We start from the raw sequence: 21,142 nt of genomic DNA, 5'->3' as shown, positions 1-21,142 counted from the left end.
GCATTATCCCATCAATACTCACAGGTACCCCCGGGGCTGGTATAAGATGCCCCCATTTCACAGACGAGAAAATGAGGCTTGGAGAGGTGTGTGGTTGCCCAGGATCCAGATTGAGATGCACTCTGAGTGGCCTTTCTGTGCCCTTATGCTTTCAAGCTCTCTCAGTTCCTGCACCACCACCCACCAGAGCCTGGGGGACAGGGCAGGAGGGAGGCTGTCAGGCAGGGGCTGCTGCTTCCTAACCCAGGGTAGATTTAAAACAGCACCTTAGCAGGAGGCAGACAGGCCCCCAACAGCAGTGGGAAGGGATGGCAGACAGCCAGATGGGGGAGGGACAGACAAAAAATTAGATTAAAAAAAAAAAAAAAAAAAGATGCCCTTGTGTTTTGCCTAAACGCTCAGGTTGCAAATTCTGCTCACACTGGTTACTCTATTCAGCCTCATGGTGGCGCTGTGAGGACGCAGGCATTTCCTCGGTGAGGAGACCCTGTGAGTCCAGGCTTTCCTGGCTGTGTGTGTACAGGTCTAGTTGCTCTGATCAGTGGTTTTCACAGGGGATGCCCAGAACTTCTGGGGTCCATGGGGCTCCCCACCCCCAATCTCCTGGGGTCTATCTTTCACCAACATTCCCTGGAGGTTTTAATCTGTGCCTACTAAGAAAAATTCAGCAAGCCGCTGTGGTATCCACCCTGTTTCCCAGAAGTTTAAGCCACCTGATGTCTTGGGACAGGAGCAGATGGTCTCAAGTGTCACTGCCTAGTGGGACCCTCAGCCCACCAACCAGTGTACCTGTTGCCTTTATGCAAAGGCATCAGTCCCAGCTTAAACTGGGAGAATCAGTTGGTGCAAGGGAAGGACCAGGCTTCTAATCCTACTGCTGTCACCTCAGCCAGCTGTGTGCCTGAGAGGGCATGTACTTCCCTTCTCAGGAACTTATTTTCATCACCTATGGAAAGGGTTTGAATGGGCTGGCCCTGGAGTCCCTTTAATGCCAAAGTTCTGTGAGCCTCAGGAACTTCTATTGAAGCCAGAAATGGGGAGCACATTAGCTCCCCATTTTGAGAAAAATTTCATCCAAATAGTTTACATGAAATATTATTTAAAAAAAAAAAGACCCTGCTAAGAACTCCAACAGGCAGAGTTTTCATGGTTCCTGCAATTCTTTATGCCACAGAAATGGGGCACTGGGGGATTAAACTGGGTCCTGATTTCTTTTTTCAAAAAATAATGTTATTCATTTATTTGTTTTTGGCTATGCTGAGTTTTGGGGTTTTCTTTAGTTGCAGTGTGCAGGCTTCTCATTGGGTGGCTTTTCTTGTTGCAAAGCACTAGGGCGCACAGGTTTTAGTAGTTGCAGCACGTGGGCTCAGGAGTTGCAGCTCTTGGGCTCTCGAGCACAGGCTCAGTACCTGTGGCACATGGGCACAGTTGCTCTGCCGCATGTGAGATCTTCCCAGATAAGGGATCGAACCCGTGTCTCCTGCATTGGCAGGAAAATTCTTTACCAGTGAGCCACCAGGGAAGCCCTGGGTCCTTTTTTCTATTTAGTGAACTTACTGCCAGGAAAGGGAGCCCAAGGCCCAGTCTGACGATTCTAGGAGAGGGAGGCCCTGAGTTAGAATGGTTGTGGCCCTGCTGCCAAGCTAGGGCAGGCTTCTATAAATAAACCCGTTCCCTCTTCATCCTGAGTGAGGGCGGATTTGCTGTGATGCCAGTCTCTGCACACAGCAGAGGGCCCACAGTCTGTGAGTGTCTGGGAGGTGGGGAACAGCCAAAGCCTCTTCCAGATGCTCCCGGGCTGCGGTCAACCACAGGTGTCCACATGTGTGGGGGCCACACTTGAGCACAGGGCTCAGCCCCCAAAGCTGGGCTGCCAGGATCCACATCCTTACTCCCCTTGAGGTCCCTCAAGCCAAGGGGCTCACCTTCCACCAGCCTCTGCTCTGCATCCACAATGGGCTGACGACAGGACCTACCTCACAGCGGGTATGAGGATGAGATGGGTTCCTCTTGTTGAGCCTTAGCGTGGTACCTGCACACACCTGAAGAAACGGAGACTGTGAGTATTATTACTGTTTAGGCTTCTCTCCCGCCTGTCTTTCCCAACCAGCCGGAGAACCCAGAGGTGAAAGTCTTGCAGGACAGGCTGGCAGCCACAAACTTGAAGATGAGTGACCTCCGCAACCAGATCCAGGCTGTGAAGCAGGAGCTCCGGATGGCCCAGAAGGTACTTCCGGGTCAGAGTTCAGGTCCTCTTGTATTGCTGGGACTAGGGCTGGGAAGGGCACCGCTGGACAATGGCTTCCATTCAGGAGTTTGGTCCTGTGAGCATCATGCTGCTTGTTCTGGGTCAGGCTCCAGATCCAGTAACTTCCTTCCACCAGGTCTTTAAACAGACCCATCTGGTAAGGGGGATTGCTGGCCGCCTGCAGGTCCCTGCACAGAGGCCCTTGTGGTGCCCACCCAACCCTGGACGGAAGACAGCGCTGTCCACCCTGGAAAGTCCCCTAAACCTTCCCTGTGCTATGTGTACCCCAACAGACCCTGGGTGTCTCCTTAATAAGCCACCTTGGACTTGGAAGCCTACCAAGACCCACCTCCTGTCCTCTGCTGTCTCTAATATTAGAAAATGGAAAGGTTGTTTGTGGATTAAAGGCCCCTTTCAAAGGAAAATGCTCAGACTTGGGAGGCAGGCCCAGCTGGTTCATTATTTATTTTTATTTACATAGTGAATTCTCTGGCATTTGTCTTCCCTGCTGGAACCACTCAGACCAGCCAAGATTTCCAAAACAGAGTTCTATTGTGGAAACAAGCACCAGAGACTTGGTACACTAGATCAGTTTCCGTGACAGGCTACAGAGGGGCCCAGGGCACAAGCTGGGGTGTACTGTTTCTACCTCAAAGCCTCGAGGTTGAGCCTGAACATCTCCCTGTAACAGCCACAAATCTGGGCCCTTCTAGAAGCAAACATCCCCAGCTGACATTTGGTAGGCTCCTGCCTTGCTGCACTCAGACAAGGCCCCTTGTCTGTGGCTTTGCACAGAGGGCAAGGCCCTGTGGTGAGGTCATCCCTATAACCTCCAGAACAATCTCAGTTCAGGATGACAGGTAAACAAATTTAGGAAGCAGGTCTTGGTCATCTTTGTGATTCACTCATCCCAGAATGTGTCAAGAGCAGGCCGCTCCACTTGGGTAGTGTCACCAGCTCCTTGTCTGCTCTGAGCATCACCGGGAAGTGCTGGGAAAGATGGGTTTACTGCTTTCCCAGGGATAGAGCTGTTCGTACAGTGTGGTCAACTGGCCTGGGAGGTGGGGAGGCTGGAGAGGGGGTGGTTGTGCAGGTGGAGGCCGGGTCTTCTGGGAAGGTCAGGCACCCAGCACTGTTTCTGCACATACTGTGATTTGGGTCATACTGACGGCCCCACCTTTTTCAGGTTTTGACTAGTGAGGTTGGGGAAGATGTGAACATCCAGCAGCTCCTGTCCTCGCCTGGGACCTGGAGGGGTCGGGCTCAACAGATCCTCATCCTGCAGAGCAAGGTGAGTGAGTCATCAGACGCCTCCTGGCCCTGAACGTAAGGCTTGAGATGCCCTAGAAAGACCCACGATGACCCACATTAAGAGACACAGAACCCAAAAAAGGCCTTTGGGTTCTGCAGGGCGCACTCGCAGGGCTGTTGTTTCACATTCTTCCCAACCAGCCTGATTTTCATTTGTTATTTAATGAACAAGCATTTATGTAACACTACATGCCAGGCACTGGCGCTCAACAAATGCCAGAGTCTTTGATTTATTTCACTCCAGGCAAATTTTTTTCCCCCTAGTTCATGTAAATTTGCATGACTATTGTACTTGTAGGCTTTTTCCAGTTTTGTCCAGATGCTTGTAGGCTTTTGAAAGTTTCAATTACCCACCCCACCCCCCACCAAAAAAAAAACTTGGCCTGTCTCCCTTTTTATGTTCTAAATATTTTGGAGCATCTCCGGGAAATGGTGAAAGACAGAGAAACCTGGCATACTACAGTCCATGGGGTTGCAAAGGATCGGACACAAATGAGTGACTGAACAGCAACAAAGAGGGTGGGAGTAGGGGCTCCACAGCCAGACTGCTTGGATTCAAATCTTAGCTCTCTGGGGCCTCCCTGGTGGTCCATGGCTAAGACTCCCAAAGCAGGGGGCCTGGGTTTGATCCCTGAATGGGGAACTGGATCCCACATCCCACAACTAACATGTGTGCCAAGTGAGACCTAGTATGACCAAATACATAAATATATATTTTTTAAAAAACAGCAAACATTACCTCTCCACTCACCAACTGTGTGGCCTCAGGCAAGCTGCTTCATCTCTGTGTCTCAGTTTCCTCCTCTTTGTACTGTGGATAATGACAGAATCTACCCTAAGGTTGTGGGGCGACTGAGTGAGTGCACATGTGTAAATCGCTTACCACAGTGCCTGGCATGGAGGAAACGCTGTCCGAGGTTAGCTGGACCACGAAACGAAGAGGCGCACAACTGGGTGGGCCACTTCCGCTATCTGCCACGTGCAGCCTCGCCTTCACCCCAGCTTCTCCAGGGGCTTTTCCCTCAGGGTCTCCTGTGGGATCCTTGAAGCCAAATGAAGAGGTCTCTAAAAAACCGTAGTTAACAACCAGTGTGTGGCCTTGAGCTTCCAGAGACCTGAATTTGAGTCTGGCCTGTCATTGGTCTACATGTTTGGTGTCTTTGAACAAATCTCTTCATCTCTCTGCCTCTCAGTCTCCGCACCTGTAAAATGGAGATAATAATACCTTCTTTGTAGGGCTGTTATGGATTAGACAAAATAACGTTTGGGAAGCACCCAGCACAGTGCCTGGCCATAATAAGCACTCAGCACTTTAGTTATTATTGTTAGTGTTGTAAAGCTGTGTAAATAAGTGGTTAAAAGCCAGTGTTCTTTACCACTTAAATGGAATTACCACACAGTGCCATGCGAGGGCGCTGATCCTGCAGCCCTTTACCAGGGATCCCAGTGAATTTTTCTCCTGGCCATGGACACAGGAGCCTGGTGGGCTATGGTCCATGTGGTCGCAAAGAGTCGGACATGACTGAGTGATTAACACTTTCAGGGTCACACCATTTATGTTGTGTTGACACAGAAATCAGGGTTAGAAGGGCCCTAAGGGTTATCCACATTCAACTCAATGTGATAAAGCCATTGTTTTGTAGGATGACTTCCACCTGCCCTGTGCTGAGGGCTTCCCCCGGGCCATTTTGGGGTTTCTCAAAGTTGCCTAACCTAACAATCATCTATAGCACTTGTTTAAAATGAAGATCCCAAGGTTCTTCCCCTGGAATGGGCCCCAAGATTTGTCACCCCAAGAAACGTCTTGGGGATTCCCAGGCTCAGACAAGTTGGGATACTGAATTCTCATAACATTATACAGGGTATACTCATAGACCCCCTTAACAGACGAGGGACCTGAGATTCAGAGAAGTAATCTGTGCAGAGTCACATAGCCAGCGAGGCTCTGAGCTGGTCTCTCAGCTTCCACACCCTGCCCTCCCTCGCAGCATCTCCTGCAGGAACCCGTGGCCTCCCGAGGAGTGTCCCCAGGCTCAGGTGGCCTGTCTGTTAGCTATTCCTGGTACTGAGACTGCTGTCCTTTCCCTCCCAAGTTCCCAGGGCTCCACATCTGCTTCTTGGCCTCAGAGATAGGGTGATTTTTCTCATTTACTTTGAAGTTTCTCTTTGCCAAGCAAAGCCTCTCTGGTGTCTTCCCTTGTTCTGCTCAGGATGCTGCCACAGGCCCCTCCCATCCCTCCCCCACCACAGTCCCTCTCCTAGGGGCCTCCACATCCATCTGAAACTGTGGTGTCGTCTGTCCAGGGGGGTCGTACATCCATCACATCACAGGGTGGCCCTCTGAGGGGTCGAGTCTGACTGCAGACCTGTTGTGGAACCACCTTCAGGTTCGAGAGCTTGAGAAACAGCTGGGACAGACCCGGAGCCGGTCTGAAGAAACAGCCAGTGAGCTGTCTGTCTATCCTGACCCAAGGAAGCTGTCGGCCCAGGAGAAAAATCTGCTGTGGATCCGCAACCTGGAGAGGGAAAAACAGGAAGGCTGGGAGGTGAGTGTGCCCAGCAGGAAGTCAGGGGTGTGTGGGGCAGGGAAACCACGACCATGTCTGTGAAGACTCAGAGGCTCTGAGGTTCGGGGTCACCTCTGTGCATGTTCCTCATGCCCTGTTGGTCCACCCTGAGCGACCTGACTGGTTCCTCACCCCAACCCCATTTCATGAATATCAGGGTGGCCCCATTATGGATGTTGTGGAGATGCTGGGCCTGAAACTAGCTCTTGATGGGGTGAGATACCTCAGTTTGAACCTTAGGCTTAGTGTTGTCCTCCGAAGCATGGTTTTTCTCTTTCGCCACACAGGCAGGGATTAAGGGTCCTCAGAAGACACACTGGGGCTTCCCAGGTGGCTCAGTGATAAAAGAACCCACCTCCCAATACAGGAGATGCCAGAGATGTGGGTTTGATCCCTGGGTCAGGAAGTTCCTCTGAAGGAGGAGATGGCAACCCACTCCAGCATTCTTGCCTGGAGAATCTCATGGACAGAGGAGCCTGATGGGCTACAGTCCATGGGGTTGCAACCTCTCTCTGCTCTGGCCTCATCAGTGAATGGCACTGAAGGCTCAGCCGTGACCCAGGGCCCCACTCAGCCCTGCAGCCTGTGACTGCCCACTCTGATTACAGAAACTTGCGGCGGAGCGGGATGCCCTCCAAAGAGAGCTCGAAGAGCTGAAAAAGAAGTTTGAGGGCATGAGGTCCCGGAACAAGGTGTTGTCGAGCGAAGTGAAGACCCTCAGGAGTCAGATGGGGACCCTTGTGGAGAAGGGCCGGCATGATGATGAGCTCATCGACGCTCTCATGGTACAGTCACCTCTGGGGCCCCCGCCCCACCCAGAGACCTGTGACCCAGTCCCAGCCCCCAGAGTCCTCATGTGCCCCAACATGCCACCCACATAACCTGGGAGCTCGTTGCTCTACTGGGCCCAGTCCCAAAGCCTGGCCCTGGGCACAGGAGCAGCATAGAGGCTGCCAGAGGGCCAGCAGAGGACCTGCTGTGAGAGGTTAATGCTGGCCATGAGCCACTGAGCCTGTGGACCCCAAAGGAGAAAGAAGAGGATGAAGGGGGGAGCAGATGCGATTACACCCTGGGTTATTGTTCATGGAGGAATGGAAAGGATGACTGAGGGGAGCCGGTGCACATCCCTGTCTGTGTGGTAGCAAAAGCACACCCTTCTGGGCTCTTGGAGTGTGGTTTATGATGGTGAGTCCCCAGTCATGTCCGACTCTTTGCAACCGCATGGACGGTAGCCTGCCAGGCTCCTTTGTCCATGGGATTTCCCAGGCAAGAGTACCGGAGTGGGTTGCCACTTCCTCTTCCAGGGAAGATAACCCTTAGGAACACATAATCCAATTTCATAGCTAGGTTAAGTCATCCAAGGCCACACAACTGAATTCAAACCAGACTTATCTGATCGTGAAATCTCCTTGAATGGGGCTCCTGGAAACCCCTTGGATGTCCTTACCCTGATCTCAAGGAGAAGGAAGCTGAGGACAGGAAAACCTGGTTGAATGAGGGCAGGCAAAGTATTCTTCCTTCTCAAGGGAACACTAGCGTCCCACTGTTAGGAGCAGGGAAGGGGTGGGTTACTGGTCTTCTCTTGTCTTTCTCTATCGAGAGTCGTGGCTCCCCTAGCCCACACTCCCACCTGGCCCCACAGGACCAGCTGAAGCAGCTCCAGGAGATTCTGAGCAGCCTGAGTCTGCAGGAGGAGAAGACACGAGTGTCCCAGCACCGCCTAGACCAGAAGCTCAATAGCGAGGCTCAGCGGAGCAGCAGCCTGGTGGCCCAACTGCGGACCATGGTGGCTGAGCGGGAGGCCAAGGTGCGGCAGCTGGAGCTGGAGATCGGGCAGCTCAGTCTGCAGGTGAGCAGGGTGCTGGCTCAACCTGCTGGCTCCCAAGTTGAGGCAAGTCCACCCATTACCCAGGGAAACCTCAGCCACTTCCTCTTCTCTCCACCTGTGTTCCCTCGGGCTGCTCCTACCTGGCCCCGCTTCAGCTCCCTGCCTCTCCAGCTGGCTCTCCGGCCCATGCTGCACACACCTTTCCTCTCTAAAGTACAGAACTGATTGTCTCTCTGCTCCTTGTAAAACCTATCTGTGGCTCCCCATCACCCTCAGCCTCACCTGGTCCTCAAGGGTCCAGGCTCCTGCCAGCTTACCCTCTCCCTCCCCAGCTGTGGCCTTCATCCTCATGACCCAAGATGGTGGCCACAGTGCCAGCACTTTTACCCATATTCCAGGCAGCGGGATGGCAGAAGCAAAGCACACTCCTTCATCCAGTCTGCAGGGCACCAGGTGACTGGTTCCTGCTGCCACCCCTCCTGCATCTTCTCTTCACTGCCCGCCGTCCACCACTCTGACCACGTGGATGCCACTGAGCTCCCCCATGGCCCTGCTTTCTCCCCGCTCTGGGCCTGTGCACATACCCAAAGCACATGCCTTCCCTGCTCTCTCCCTCAGCTTTGACATCTTACTAGTCCAGAGCTGCTCCAGGAAGCTCCAGGGCTCCCAGTCTGTATTTACAAGCCCTTCCTGGGTGCTCTCCTAACTCCTGTGCATGCCCAAGCCAAACTTTTGTCATATAGTGTGATCATTTTCCTGTTTTCTCCCCCAAATTCTCCTTGAGGGGGCACTGACTGTGGTGCCTCAGTGCCTGGCCCAGGATCGAGCACACAGTAGTTGCTCAGTAAATGCCTGTCTAACTCGTGAGCTCCTGAGGATGTTTTGCCTTAGCAGAGGCCTGGAGGTCACAGTATCTCCACCTCACTGCCGTCCTGGCTCCAGGTACAGAAAAGAGGACTGACCTGCACCTCAGAGGTCACACCGAGCAGTTGGGGGCTGAGTACTACCCACCCGACAAACGGGCGCACATGGCGAGTTTTCTCAGGGTGGGTGGGGCTCACACCAACTGTCCCACTGTTGATGGTGGCCAGACCTCCTGTTGGGGGTCCTCAAACGTTCCTCATTCCACTGGCCCCACCAGCCATCTGGAAGGGGGATGGATGGGGGAAGGTGGGGGCCTGAGAAGCCCAGCCTCCCAGCCAGGCTGCCGGCCCTTGATCTTGGCTTCAGGTGTTTGGAACGTCTTCGTGTCTCCAGCTGAAAAAGGCCTGAAGTCACACATGGTGTTCACCCCCATGTGGGTGGGGCTACCCGGAGAGGTGGACCTGCCCCCTCACTTCCCCTTGGGACCTGAATGTGGAACAGCTTCCTGGCCCGGTCACCCTCCTCTGGCCTTAAAGCTCCCTTTCTGAAGAGAGGCATTATGAGCTGTCATTATCATGCAAGCAGTGCCTTCACCCAACAGGCCTTGCTTTGCACTCCTGAAAAGAAGCCTCTTTCATATCCCCTGAAAGCCCCGAAATCAAGCCAAGGCCCCCTCCTGCCTTCTCCAGGCCTCTGAGCCAAGGCCCGGATGATGGAACCCACGTCTGTTCCCTGCAGTATCTTCGGAATAAAGGAGAAGATGAGGGCTCCAGTGGACCCGAGGTCAGCCGGGCCTCTGCCAAGCTCCCCGACGACCCTGGCCTGACCAAGCCCCCAGCCTCAGCGGGCGATCATGCTGGCAGGCTTGGATCTTCCCGGTAAGAAAAAATGGGGGGTGGGGGCGGGGTTGGAAAGTGCATCTTCATTATTCAGAAGAAAGGGCAGGAAGCCATGGATGCAATTTTACGATGTCTGTGGTGGTGTCTTTCTGATACGTGGGCCTCCCCTTCAGTCAGCCTCGTGTCTGCATGGAGGGGCCAGTGAGTTCCAGATACCATTACTTCAAGAGTGTTTGGCTGCAACTTTCCGTAAAATTGGCTCCCAGCTGGCCTCAATTCTCACCTGCTTCTAGGATTCTCAAACAGACCCATGTTGGACCCTTCGAGGCTCTAATGTCCCCTGGTTCTGTTTTGTTTTTAAGCAAGCTAGAGTTCTGGAAAGGAGGACAGCAAATCCACAGGGTGGCTGTAAGGGCCAGCACTGCCCCCTCCACTCCCAGGTCCCTGCTGGCCCCTGCTCCCTTCAGAGCTGGGCCCAGCCTGCCTGCCCGTGGTGATGAGCCCATTCTGTCTTCGCACAGCTCCGTGACCAGCCTGGGCCACACACTGGTGGAATCTTCTCTCACATGGCCTTCCCTGCCCAGTCCTCATGGGGCCTCACCCAGGTAGGAACCCAGTCCTCTCAGCACCACACCCTCACAGGACTTCCCATCCTTGATCACTGAGCCAGTGTTACCATCCCATTATAAGGATGGGAAACTGAGGCCAGGCCAAGTCTGGGGACTCTTCCCAGGTTCCGTAGGGACATGGACGGTCAGGGAGATCCAGGGCCTTATCTAAGGTGAAAGGGCAAGTGGCTTCAGAATAGGAGTCCTGGCCTAGTGTTCTTTCTGCTACCAGAGTTCACACCAGGAACCTTCCAGGGCCTGGGGACCAGCACCTTCCCTTGCCTCCTCTTGCCCATTGAGAGTCTGTCTCTAGGGGGAGAATTTCACGTCACACGGTTCCCACTTTAAGCCACTGATATCCCCTCTGCTCTCTGGCCCGCTCTTTGTTGATAGAATCAAGCCGTAGCACTCAAATGGGCCCTTTGTTTCTCCTGCCAGCTCACAGACAAAGGGCCGCCTTGTCCGGCCTCACTGTCCTGTGTACTGTCCACTGGAGCTGTGCTCCTGCTGTCAGCTCCTGCCCCCACTCCTTGGGCAGGTCAGCTCAGGTTCCGGTTGGGGCCTCTCAAGGGCCTCTGTCTCACGTTCGCCTTGCTGTGTGGCTCTCAGCAAATCAGTCCTCCCTGGGGCTGCTGTCCCCCAGGAAGTGTCTGGGGGTGCTTCCGGCCTGACATCTGGCGGCACAGGCACCAGGAGCTGAGGCACGCCCTGCAGATGCCCCCTCCATCAGCCTGGGGACACAAGGGCACGGGGGAGAGGGGTCTGACTCAGAGCCTCAGGGGCCCATGCCGCACCCTCCTCACAGCACAGGGAGAACAGAGGTTCTGTCACTCTGAGGTTATCATAGTAGTGAGAGCAGGAAGATAGACAAGATGACCCCAAGGTCCCTTCCAGGCTTATGTGGCCATGACCTCTGCACTCCAAAGGGTTGCAGGAGCCAATGTGCCCCGGGTTGGCCAGACTGCTGGTTCTTAAGCTTGTGTCTTCCACAAGACACACATATTTACTAAAGTCAACCACATGTGAGTCCTGCCCTCACAGAGCTCACAGTTCCCTCCCATCAGGGACAGGACAGATGTTCATCGAGTAGGAGTGACCCCAGAGAGCGTGTCTATCAGGGCTAGCGTGCTGGCTCAGATGCAATGCCTAGGAGGCAGGTGGAGTGAGGGGATAACTCCTTCCTCCCACATGTGAGATCACAGAGGTGACTAAAGTAGGTTTTCCTAACTTACTGTGCACACGAATCAAGTGAGGAATTGCCAGGTTAGAGCAGGTTCTGACTCTGCAGGTAGGATCCTGCCGGAAATGGGATCCCGCGTTTCCAGCAAGCTCACTGATTCAGAGACCACAGTGAGTGGCAAAACCTTAGCGTATACTTAGGAACCAGAACAGGGAGGAGCCTGCAATCCTCAGAGCCCATCTCAACCAACCCCTGTTCGGCAGGAGGACGGGGCCCAGAGAGGGGAGCCAGCCAGCTTCCGGGCTCCAGGCCCCAGCCCAGCCCTCCTCATGTCCTGTGGTTCTGGAAGAGCAAGTCTGCCTCGCCAGGGTCTCCCTAGGAAGGGTGAGGGCAAAGCAGAGAGCAGCCTGGCACTGTACAAGGGCTCTGGGGTGGGGGCGTGCAGAGCTCCCCTTTGGTCCCAACCCCAGCCAGCAGGTAAGGTCCAGCGGTAAGAAGGGAACCAGAGATGGGCTGGATCAGGGCTGGAGAAAACTGACTAAATTACAAAGCAAGGGTCCAGGGCCCAGGAAAGACGACTGGGCTTGGGGTCACACCAGGAGATACAGGAGGGCCCAGACAGGCTGACAGGGAGACAGGAGCTGGGCCCAACTGGCACTGAGAAGCGTGGACAGGTCCCACACCACACAGGTTTCCAGGGTACCACCAGGTCCCCAAGCGTCAGCTTCCAAGGCAACCAGACTGATTCCAGGCCCCTACAGGGACTGGGTAGACAAGAGGTGCTGATGAAACTCTAGCCCTGGTGGGGTTTAGCTTTGGAGCCAGCTAAGTGAAGTCGAGAGACTTCAACAGAGCCAGGAATGGAGGCCTGAGAAGAAGCCAGCGGAAGAGGCCAGAAGGGACTAGACTGTCTTCCTTCTCTCTGGTTCCCTTTGAGGACCTGTGAATGTCCTTCCAGTCCCTCCCACCCTCACAGGGATAAGCGTCTTTTCAGGTAACCCTTAACTGACCTCTGCCCCCACCCTGGTCCCCAGGTTCTTGGACTCCCCTGAACAAAAAGGCTGGCAGACACAGGTGACGGAGTTCAAGGCCCTCTGGCAGGCTGCCGAGGTGGAGCGCGACCGGCTCACCGAGTTTGTCACCGTCCTGCAGAAACGGTAATGCCTGGAGCCAGGGACACACTCTCGTGGGCCCAGGCGGGCTGGTGGTGGGCAGCCTGACCCAGGGGCATCCCTCTTGGACAGAGGCCGGGCCGTGTCCGTGACCAGGTCCACCTCACTGGTGAGCTCGGTTCCCACAGAGTTGGTCCCGGGCCTTCCCAGCCACATCTCATGTGCCCCCGAGTGCCCCTCAGTCTCGGGGCCCCGTCATCACACTTGTGTCCTGCCCCGTCCTGTGTGCCCCCAGTAGGACTGCTGGACGCATGTGGGCGTGAGGTGGGAGTCTCAAGGAGGGGACTCTCTGAAGTAGATAAATCAGTCAAGTCCACTCACCAGTAAGAAAGATCTAGGATGAGCATGGCCCTGTACTCCGAGTCTCTGCAGGCTGTGGTGGGAGGAAGTGCCAGGCGACACTGAGGCCTGAAATAACAAAGAGGAAAAGGGTCACTGAGAGACGGGGAGCTGAGGCTTTCCTGGTTGGGGGAGGGAAGCGTGTGGCCTGAGGTAGCGGACCGGGGGGTTGGTTTCCTCTAAGGGGTTGTTGACAGATTTCTATTCAGATAAACCAGTGTTCCTCGCTCAAGTGATACTTTTGGCAAGAACGGTGGCTGCCCAGGCCAACACATGGCCCAACCATGTGACCTCCACACTGAAAACTAGAAAGGATACCACTGAGTATCTCCCTGAACAGGCCATGTCACACGTCAGTTAGGGCTCTTTGGTGACAACAGAAACCAATTCTGGCTAAGTCAAAGGAAAGGAGAGTGTGGGAAAGTGCTGGCCGACTCCAAGGTGCAGGGCAGAAGAGGAGCCCAAGAAAGTCCAGGGAATACTGGTAGCAGGAACCCTGGAGTAGTCTCTCCTGGGCCAGAAGAATGATGCAGGCCCAGCGGATTTCAGTTCTTGTGCCAGTGGGTCCCGGGAGAGAAGGTCTAGCTGGCCTTGGGTGGCTCACATGTCAACCCTGGACAAAGGCCAGACACCCTTACTGGAAGGACCTCCAGGTGCTCACATAATGGAGGAAGGCTGGGACTTCCCTGGTGGCCCAGGGGTTAAAGCTCCATGCTTCCACTGCAGGGGGCATGGGTTTGATCCCTGGTCAGGAAACTAAGATCCCACATGCCACACACTGCAACAACAAAAAAAATTAAATTAAACAGAGGAGGGGCAAATTGCCAAAGGAAAAGATGGAGTAAGTCACCCAAGGAGCTGAGGTGCTGGGATGGCAACTGCCTAAGCAGTGAGGGGCAATCAGCTTTGTTTTCTTTTCAGTAGTATGTACACAGAGAGGGTATGTATTTCAGACTTGCTCAAGCAAATGAGAAAAAGTAACACTGATTATTTTTCTGTCATTGAAATATAATGGCTAGCACAAGCCTCCAGCCTATCCAATGGAAGAAACATAAGTTATGGCTTTCTCTCCCATTTTCTTTAAGCTACACCTGAGTCTGGGGCAGTGTGGGTGTGAAGCAAGGTGACTCGGTTATCTATTGCTGCCTAACAAACCATCCCAGATCTAGTGGCCTCAAACATGATTTACTCTTTCTTACCATTCTGTGGGCGGCCTAGGTAATTCTGCTTCACGTGATGCCAGCGGGATCACTCACATGCTCCGTTCAGCTAGCTCGGTAGGGGCGCCTCTGTTCTGTATGTCGCCTCCCTTTCCAGGTGGTGCTTCATCTTCCAGGGCCTCTCCATTCAGGACTGGGGTGAGGGTGGGGCAGGCGAGAGACCTAGGGTACAACATTCAAGAGACACTCTCAGAGTCACACATGTGTGATTCTCTCTCAGCTGATACCCAGACCTTTTGGGGAACTGAATTTTACATTTTATTTTATTTTCATGACTTTTTATTTGAATAGCTATATGTGGACACGAGGCTGCAGCTGCTGTGTTGAGCAGCACAATTCCATCATATTCTACCATATCCCATGGTGTGAATATGTTACCTTTGGTCTTTCCCCTGTTGATGCACCTTTAGGTTGTTTTAGTCATTTGCTTCAGCAAATAAAGTTTCAAGGAACATTCAAAATAACAAGGAACATTGAAACTAACATTGTTAGTTTCAAGGAACTAACACAACACTAACAGGTTGTGTTAGTAGCAGTATACTGTGCTGGCATACAGTTCTGTGTTGGTAGTTGTATTCTGTTCAAAATGGTTACCATTCTGTTCCTTCTTGAAGGAAGGGAAGAAGAACGCTGGGAAGGTGGGAAGAATGCTTCCTCCAACACTGTTCTTACACTTCCAGGTTCCCACTCTGATTTGCATGGGTCTATGTGTGAACAGTTAGAACTGGACATGGAACAACAGACTGGTTCCAAATAGGAAAAGGAGTACCTCAAGGCTGTATATCGTCACCCTGCTTATTTAACTTATATGCAGAGTACATCATGAGAAATGCTGGGCTGCAAGAAGCACAAGCTGGAATCAAGATTGCCGGGAGAAATATCAATAGCCTCAGATATGCAGATGACACTACCCTTATGGCAGAAAGTGAAGAGGAACTAAAAAGCCTCTTGATGAAAGTGAAAGAGGAGGGTGAAAAAGTTGGCTTAAAGCTCAACATTCAGAAAACTAAAATCATGGCATCTGGTCCCATCACTTCATGGCAAATAGATGGGGAAACAGTGCAAACAGTGTCAGACTTTATTTTTGGGGGCTCCCAAATCACTGCAGATGGTGACTGCAGCCATGAAATTAAAAGATGCTTACTCCTTGGAAGGAAAGTTATGACCAATCTAGATAGCATATTAAAAAGCAGAGACATTACTTTGCCAACAAAGGTCCATCTGGTCAAGGCTATGGTTTTTCCAGTGGTCATGTATGGATATGAAAGTTGGACTGTGAAGAAAGTTGAGCACCGAAAAATTGATGCTTTTGAACTGTGGTGTTGGAGAAGACTCTTAAGAGTCCCTTGGATTGCAAGGAGATCCAACCAGTTCATCCTAAAGGAGATCAGTCCTGGGTGTTCATTGGAAGGACTGATGCTGAAGCTGAAACTCCAATACTTTGGCCACCTCATGTGAAGAGTTGATTCATTGGAAAAGACCCTGATGCTGGGAGGGATTGGGGGCAGGAGGAGAAGGGGACAACAGAGGACGAGATGGCTGGATGGCATCACTGACTCGATGGGCATGAGTTTGAGTAGACTCTGGGAGTTGGTGATGGACAGAGAAGCTGACGTGCTGTGATTCATGGAGTCGCAAAGAGTCAGACATGACTGAACGACTGAACTGAACTGAACTGATGTGTGTATGTGATCCTTTGCTTGGGTGAAACCTCAAACAGTCCTGGCCTTCTAGCTGAACCTTTGGTATCACAAAAGGCTGAAATGCCATACCTCACCATAAGAAGGATCATAGCCTCAAATTCAGTGAGAAAATAATCAGATCCTTTGGTGAAATAACCAAATAACAAAGACTTGAAAGCCTATAAATTCATGACAAGTATATAGAAAATAATAAGTAATCATAATAACGAACAGAAAGCAATCACTAAGTCTAAGCAAAACAAGCAAATAAAAAAGAAAATGTCCAGAATTCTTTGGTAGTCTAGTGCTCAGGACTTGGAGCACTTCCACTGTAGAGGACCCTGGTTCAAATCTGTGGTTGGGGAACTAAGATCCCACATGCTGTGTGACATGGCCAAAAAAAAAAGTAATCATGAATATACTGCCTCTTGAGTGTCCTAATGTAACCCCCTGTGGTAGACAGGATTTTGTTCTCTGTCCTTCACCCCCACTCTTGTGCCTGTGAATACTTTATGTTTTATGGCAAAAGAGACTTGCAGATGTAATAATCATCATGGACCCTGAAACAGGAAGATTATCCTGGATTACCCAATCTAATCACTTGAACCCTTAAAAGCAGAGAAATTTCTCCATCTGGGGTCAGACAGAGAGGTGCTACAGAAAAAGTCAAGAGTCAGAGCATGAAAAGGGTACCCGGCTGGCCTTGGAGATGGAGGGGGCCCAATAGTCTCTAAAAGTTGGAAGTCACCCAGCTAACAAACCAACAGGAAACAGGGATTTCAGTCCTTCAACTGGAACTGAAGCCTGCCAACAACGTGGACAAGCCTAGAAGCAGATTCTCTCCTAGAAACTCCAGGTAAGAGCCCCGTTCAGCCAACACCGGGTTTTGGCTTATAAAACCTGGAGCAGGGAAACCAATAGGACCTGCTAAACTTCGGACTTACAGAACCATGGGGTGATAAATCTGCATTGTTTTAAGCTAAGTCTGTGGTAATTTGTTATAGCAGCAATAGAAAACAAATATGCCACCTAACATTCATTCAGCCCCCAGTAACGGTAATATAACTACATTGCGAGGTGGTGAGGTGATTCTGTTTGGTGAGGAGAAAGTACTAAAATAAAACTTAAATCTCATGTTGCATAAGATATACTCATAAGATTATATTTAAGCTTTAAAAAATAGCAGCATAAGCATCTGTAGAAATATGGCAGTAGTGAAAGGAACAGTTAAAAGTGGTATAAGTGGTTGCTTCTGGAGAGCAGGAATTGGGAGTGAGGAGTGGTGGAAAGAGGCTGCATTTTTTTTTTCCCTTTTAAGGCTTAGAGAGAACTATATGTTTTTTAAATGCACATATCTATGTTACTGCAATAAAAATAAGGAAGAATGGAGTCCCGTGCCCACCAGTGTAAGATGTGCCCAGCTCTCTGAGGTCTGAGCAGGTGGGTGCCAGGGAGTGTGGTGACCCTTGTTCTCCCATCACCAGGGTGGAGGAGAGGAACAGCAAGCTTCTGGAGTCAGAGAGGAGGCTGCAGGAGGAGCGGCACCGCGCCGTGGTGCTGGAGCAGCACCTGGAGAAGATGCGCCTAGAGCCGGGCAGGATGTCAGCCTCTCAGAGAGCAGCCCCCAGGAGCAAAACAGGTAGGGCTGGGGGTGGGGCCAGCCCAGGGCCACATGGGCTGATGGTGTTCTGGGGCTCCTGTCTGACTGGGGGGCCCCAGTCAGGGGGGAGAGGACACGCAGCAGTAGAGGCAGGCTGAGCTCTACCCTGGTGGAGGGGCTGCTGACTGGCTCTGCCCTCTGTCCTGAGCCCCTTAGCTTCCAAGGGCAGGACCCTAAGGTTCCTCATGTCACTTCTGCTTTCATCCCATTGGCCAGATCCTAGTCATGTGACCACATCAGCTGCAGAGGGAAGTCTAGGTGTCCTGAACTAAAAGTTCAGTTCTGTGGCTCTAACACAGTGGTTCTTAAGGTACAGTCTCTGGACCACAAGCAGCAGCATCTTGTGGGGCGGGGGAAGTGGGGGTGCGAGATGCCAGAGCCAGAAGCCATTTTTGGGGAGTGAGAATCTTCAGTGTGGAGATGATGGATCTGCCTCTCTCTGATATCTCTATCCCAACCCCTCCAGGTTCTGGCGTGGACTTTTGTCCCCACTTCCTTGCCTCTCAACACCCCAGTACCCCTCCCCCAGCCAAGGACACGTAGATCTTTTTTTCCCAGGGAAGGTGAGATCAGAACACTGTAGGACGTGCCGGAAGTAGGGCACAGAGAGGGAGGAAAGCCCTTTCCCACCAGCAGAGCCAAGACTCCAGGGCCTTCCAGGAGCTGCTGAGAGTACAGGCTGGGGAAGGACTCCAGGGCTTAGCTCTGCTGAGCTCTCAGGAACAGGTCCCTTAGGATGTAGTGTCTCCTGACCTTGGACTTACCTCCTGCCAGGCAGCCGAGCTCCCAACTAGGGAGGGCTAAGCCACAGTAAGAAAACTACTTTGGCACTGCCTGGACAAGGAAGGGGCAACTGCCTGGAGAGAAAGTGACCATGTGGCTTCTGTGTATGCGGCCTGTGACCTGGGAGAAGCACCACCCCTCTGGGGGGCACAGCACACCCCTTCACATATACAATAGGAAGCCTGATTGTGAAATGTGGTCCCTTGTGGCAGTTCCATGCCAGTGGGGAAGAGAACAATAAACAAACCAGCAAAGGATGGTAGGTCAGATGGAGGCAGGTGCTGTGGCTCACAGCAGAGAAAGAGGACAGGAGGTACGGAGAGCAGCTGATTTCTGTGGAGCAGTCACCCTAACTGATGAGCTGACATCTGAGCAAACACAGCAGAAGGGTGTGGGGATGTGGCATAGATACCAGTGGGAAGAACAAGTGCAAAGGCCCTGAGGTGAGTACATGGCTGGAGGCTTCGAGGCAGTGAGACTACAGCATGGGGAGGGGAATATGAAGTGAGGCAGGGAAGTCATGAAGTGCTGAGGAGGTGGTTCCATCACACAGGCCTTGAGGGCCAGACGTGCATTCACTGTGGCCTCACGGAACTCTGGAGGCAAGAACTATTCTCCTCATGAAACAGGTGAGGAAACCAGCTCAGAGAGGTTGATGGTTTACCTGGGGTCACACAGCAGGAGGTAAAAGCCAGGGCTGCTGATGTCAGGTGATTTACCCTGCACCATGCCGCCCCTGAAGTCTTATTCAGCACAGAGGTTTTCTGATGCTGTGTAGTACTTGAGTTCCCCACCAGGTGGGCCCTGATTTCTTTTTCTGAGCACTCTTTGTCCCCTGCACCCAGCCACCCTGGATCCCCTATATGTATGAATAGAGCTGGGGGTGAGGGGCCCAATGGTAAGAGAACATCAGGTCCGATGACCGTCTAGACTCAGACCCAATCTGCAGGCCAGACCTCAGGCCCAGCTGACTTCCAGAAACTTGTAAAATGCCAACATGGAAACATTAACAAGAGGAGCCATCTCAGTACAAAGCAGGGCCTAGAGGGAGGCAGCCTATACCCTGAAGGAGGCATAAAAAAATGTTTCAAAAAGTGGAAAAACAGGAAGTGGACAGTTGGGGGTTAGGTGGGGGGGGGGGGGGAGTGCTAACACAGGGCCATGGTCTCATCACAGAAAGTGGCCACTGCTGCCCCACAGGTCTGCCTGCCTCAAACACCAGGCACCACCTGAGCGAAAGTGAGAGGAAGGACCCATCTTCCACCCAGCTCTCCAGTGTGCCCATGGAATCCCAGATGGAGGAGCTGACCACCAGGTGCCCCCTGCCCCTTCTTCTGGAAAGGGTGATGTTGCATGGGTGGAGGTGCTCTGACACTCAGAGGGACCACATTGTTTCCCCCCTGACTTCTATTTGGCCAGAAGGCTGGTCCTGCAGGGTCCTGGGTTCTAGGCCTGCAATTCAGCGACTGGCCATCAGGGGGCAGAGAGACCCAACTATGACTAAAGATCTCCTGGTCCCAAGAAAAGCTTTATCATGTGTGGGTTACTGAACCCACTTTTCTCATTCACCCTAAACTTTTTAAGGTCAGATGCAGTGGTGGGAAAGGAAGAAAGGGGAACCTCTATAAATTAGTACTCATGCCTTGAGGCAATCAACATTTTGGGGAACTACCAGATACTAGGCCCAGCAGCTCTGAGTGGGCCCAGAGAGGAATCCCATATGGTATTATTCCCCGAGGGTCTCTAAGAGGAGGGGACTGGTCAGAGAGTACCCTGAGTGTGAGGAACAGCTGTGCTGGCAGCCCCAGGGCCCTTTGCAAACATGCACATATGTTCACATGTGCCAGCTCAGCCATGCTGAGCCCTCTCTCTGTGTGGTTCAGGCTGGCCATCCAGGTGGAGGAGAATGAAATGCTGAAGGCGGCCCTAGGCAATGCCCTGCAGGGAAAGGAGGAGGACTTCCGAATGTACCATGAGACCCTGGACCAGGTGAAAGGGGTTTTCCTGCAGGCCCTGCGGCAGCAGAAAGCAGACAAGCACTAGGATGGCAGCCCAGTGTCAGCCTGGCTGGACAGGGCAGCCTTAGGCCTTGAGAGGACGAGGCTCTATCTGAGGACTCCATCTGCTCCTGGAAGCCAACCTGAAACAGCCATCTGGGCCCCTTCTGCCAGAAGAGGTGCTTCAAAGGTGACCAGAGTCAATACCCCATGGCAGGAGGGCAATATCCCTGGGCATGCTTAGCCACAGCAGGGAAGGAGACTGACACCCTGTCAGCATCAGCAAGAGCTCTGGGTTGAGAAGCCAGCTGTGGACGGACAGATACAGTTCCTTGGGCAGGTGCTCACTGCACTTGTCCCCTGCAGGGGACCCTGCAGGCCCACAGAGGTCCACATGTGCAGGAGGATGCAGAGGGCTCTGGGCTGGGAGCATCCCCCAGCCACCCAGCCACACTCCATCTCCCTCACCAGAGCATCCTCATAGCCCAATGCCAATCCTAAGTCAGGGCTCCATCTGTGGGCATCCCTCCCTCTGCAGACTTGGGGGCCACTAGCTCCTAGTCATCTTGTCGACCCACACCTTAGGGTTCTTCCTTAGATTCAGACCCTCAGGTTTGTAATAATAATGATTATTTTCATGACCATTGCAGATCCCAGTGAGTGGGCATCTACTGTGTAAACCTGACCCCCATCAAGATCTCCAATAACCCAGGGGGTTGTCACTCTATTTTACAGATGGAGAAACTGAGGCTCATGGAAAGACACAGAGCTAATATTTAACCCTGGTCTGCATGCCTCCAAAAGCCGGGGCCTCTAAAAGCCTGGGCCTCCTTGAGCTGATTAG

General features: G+C 52.6%; 1 protein-coding gene across 1 annotated transcript in view; it reads left to right on the top strand.

The window, feature by feature from the left end:
- Positions 1-20,344, top strand: part of CCDC13 (coiled-coil domain containing 13) — a 32,483-nt gene extending 12,139 nt beyond the window's left edge. Inside the window, exons 6-16 of the mRNA XM_065935022.1 lie at positions 2,111-2,227; positions 3,435-3,539; positions 5,947-6,105; positions 6,735-6,911; positions 7,769-7,975; positions 9,557-9,696; positions 10,179-10,262; positions 12,480-12,602; positions 17,343-17,497; positions 19,502-19,616; positions 20,185-20,344. Of these exons, the coding sequence (XP_065791094.1) occupies positions 2,111-2,227; positions 3,435-3,539; positions 5,947-6,105; positions 6,735-6,911; positions 7,769-7,975; positions 9,557-9,696; positions 10,179-10,262; positions 12,480-12,602; positions 17,343-17,497; positions 19,502-19,616; positions 20,185-20,344 (1,542 nt within the window). The remainder of the gene's footprint in view (positions 1-2,110; positions 2,228-3,434; positions 3,540-5,946; positions 6,106-6,734; positions 6,912-7,768; positions 7,976-9,556; positions 9,697-10,178; positions 10,263-12,479; positions 12,603-17,342; positions 17,498-19,501; positions 19,617-20,184) is intronic.
- Positions 20,345-21,142: the final 798 nt, after the last annotated feature.

The sequence above is a fragment of the Muntiacus reevesi genome, chromosome 4 (assembly GCF_963930625.1).
Source record: "Muntiacus reevesi chromosome 4, mMunRee1.1, whole genome shotgun sequence".
NCBI classification, from domain to species: Eukaryota; Metazoa; Chordata; class Mammalia; order Artiodactyla; family Cervidae; genus Muntiacus; species Muntiacus reevesi.
Note: the sequence above shows the minus strand (reverse complement) of the source record. Positions and strands in the feature narration are given on the sequence as shown.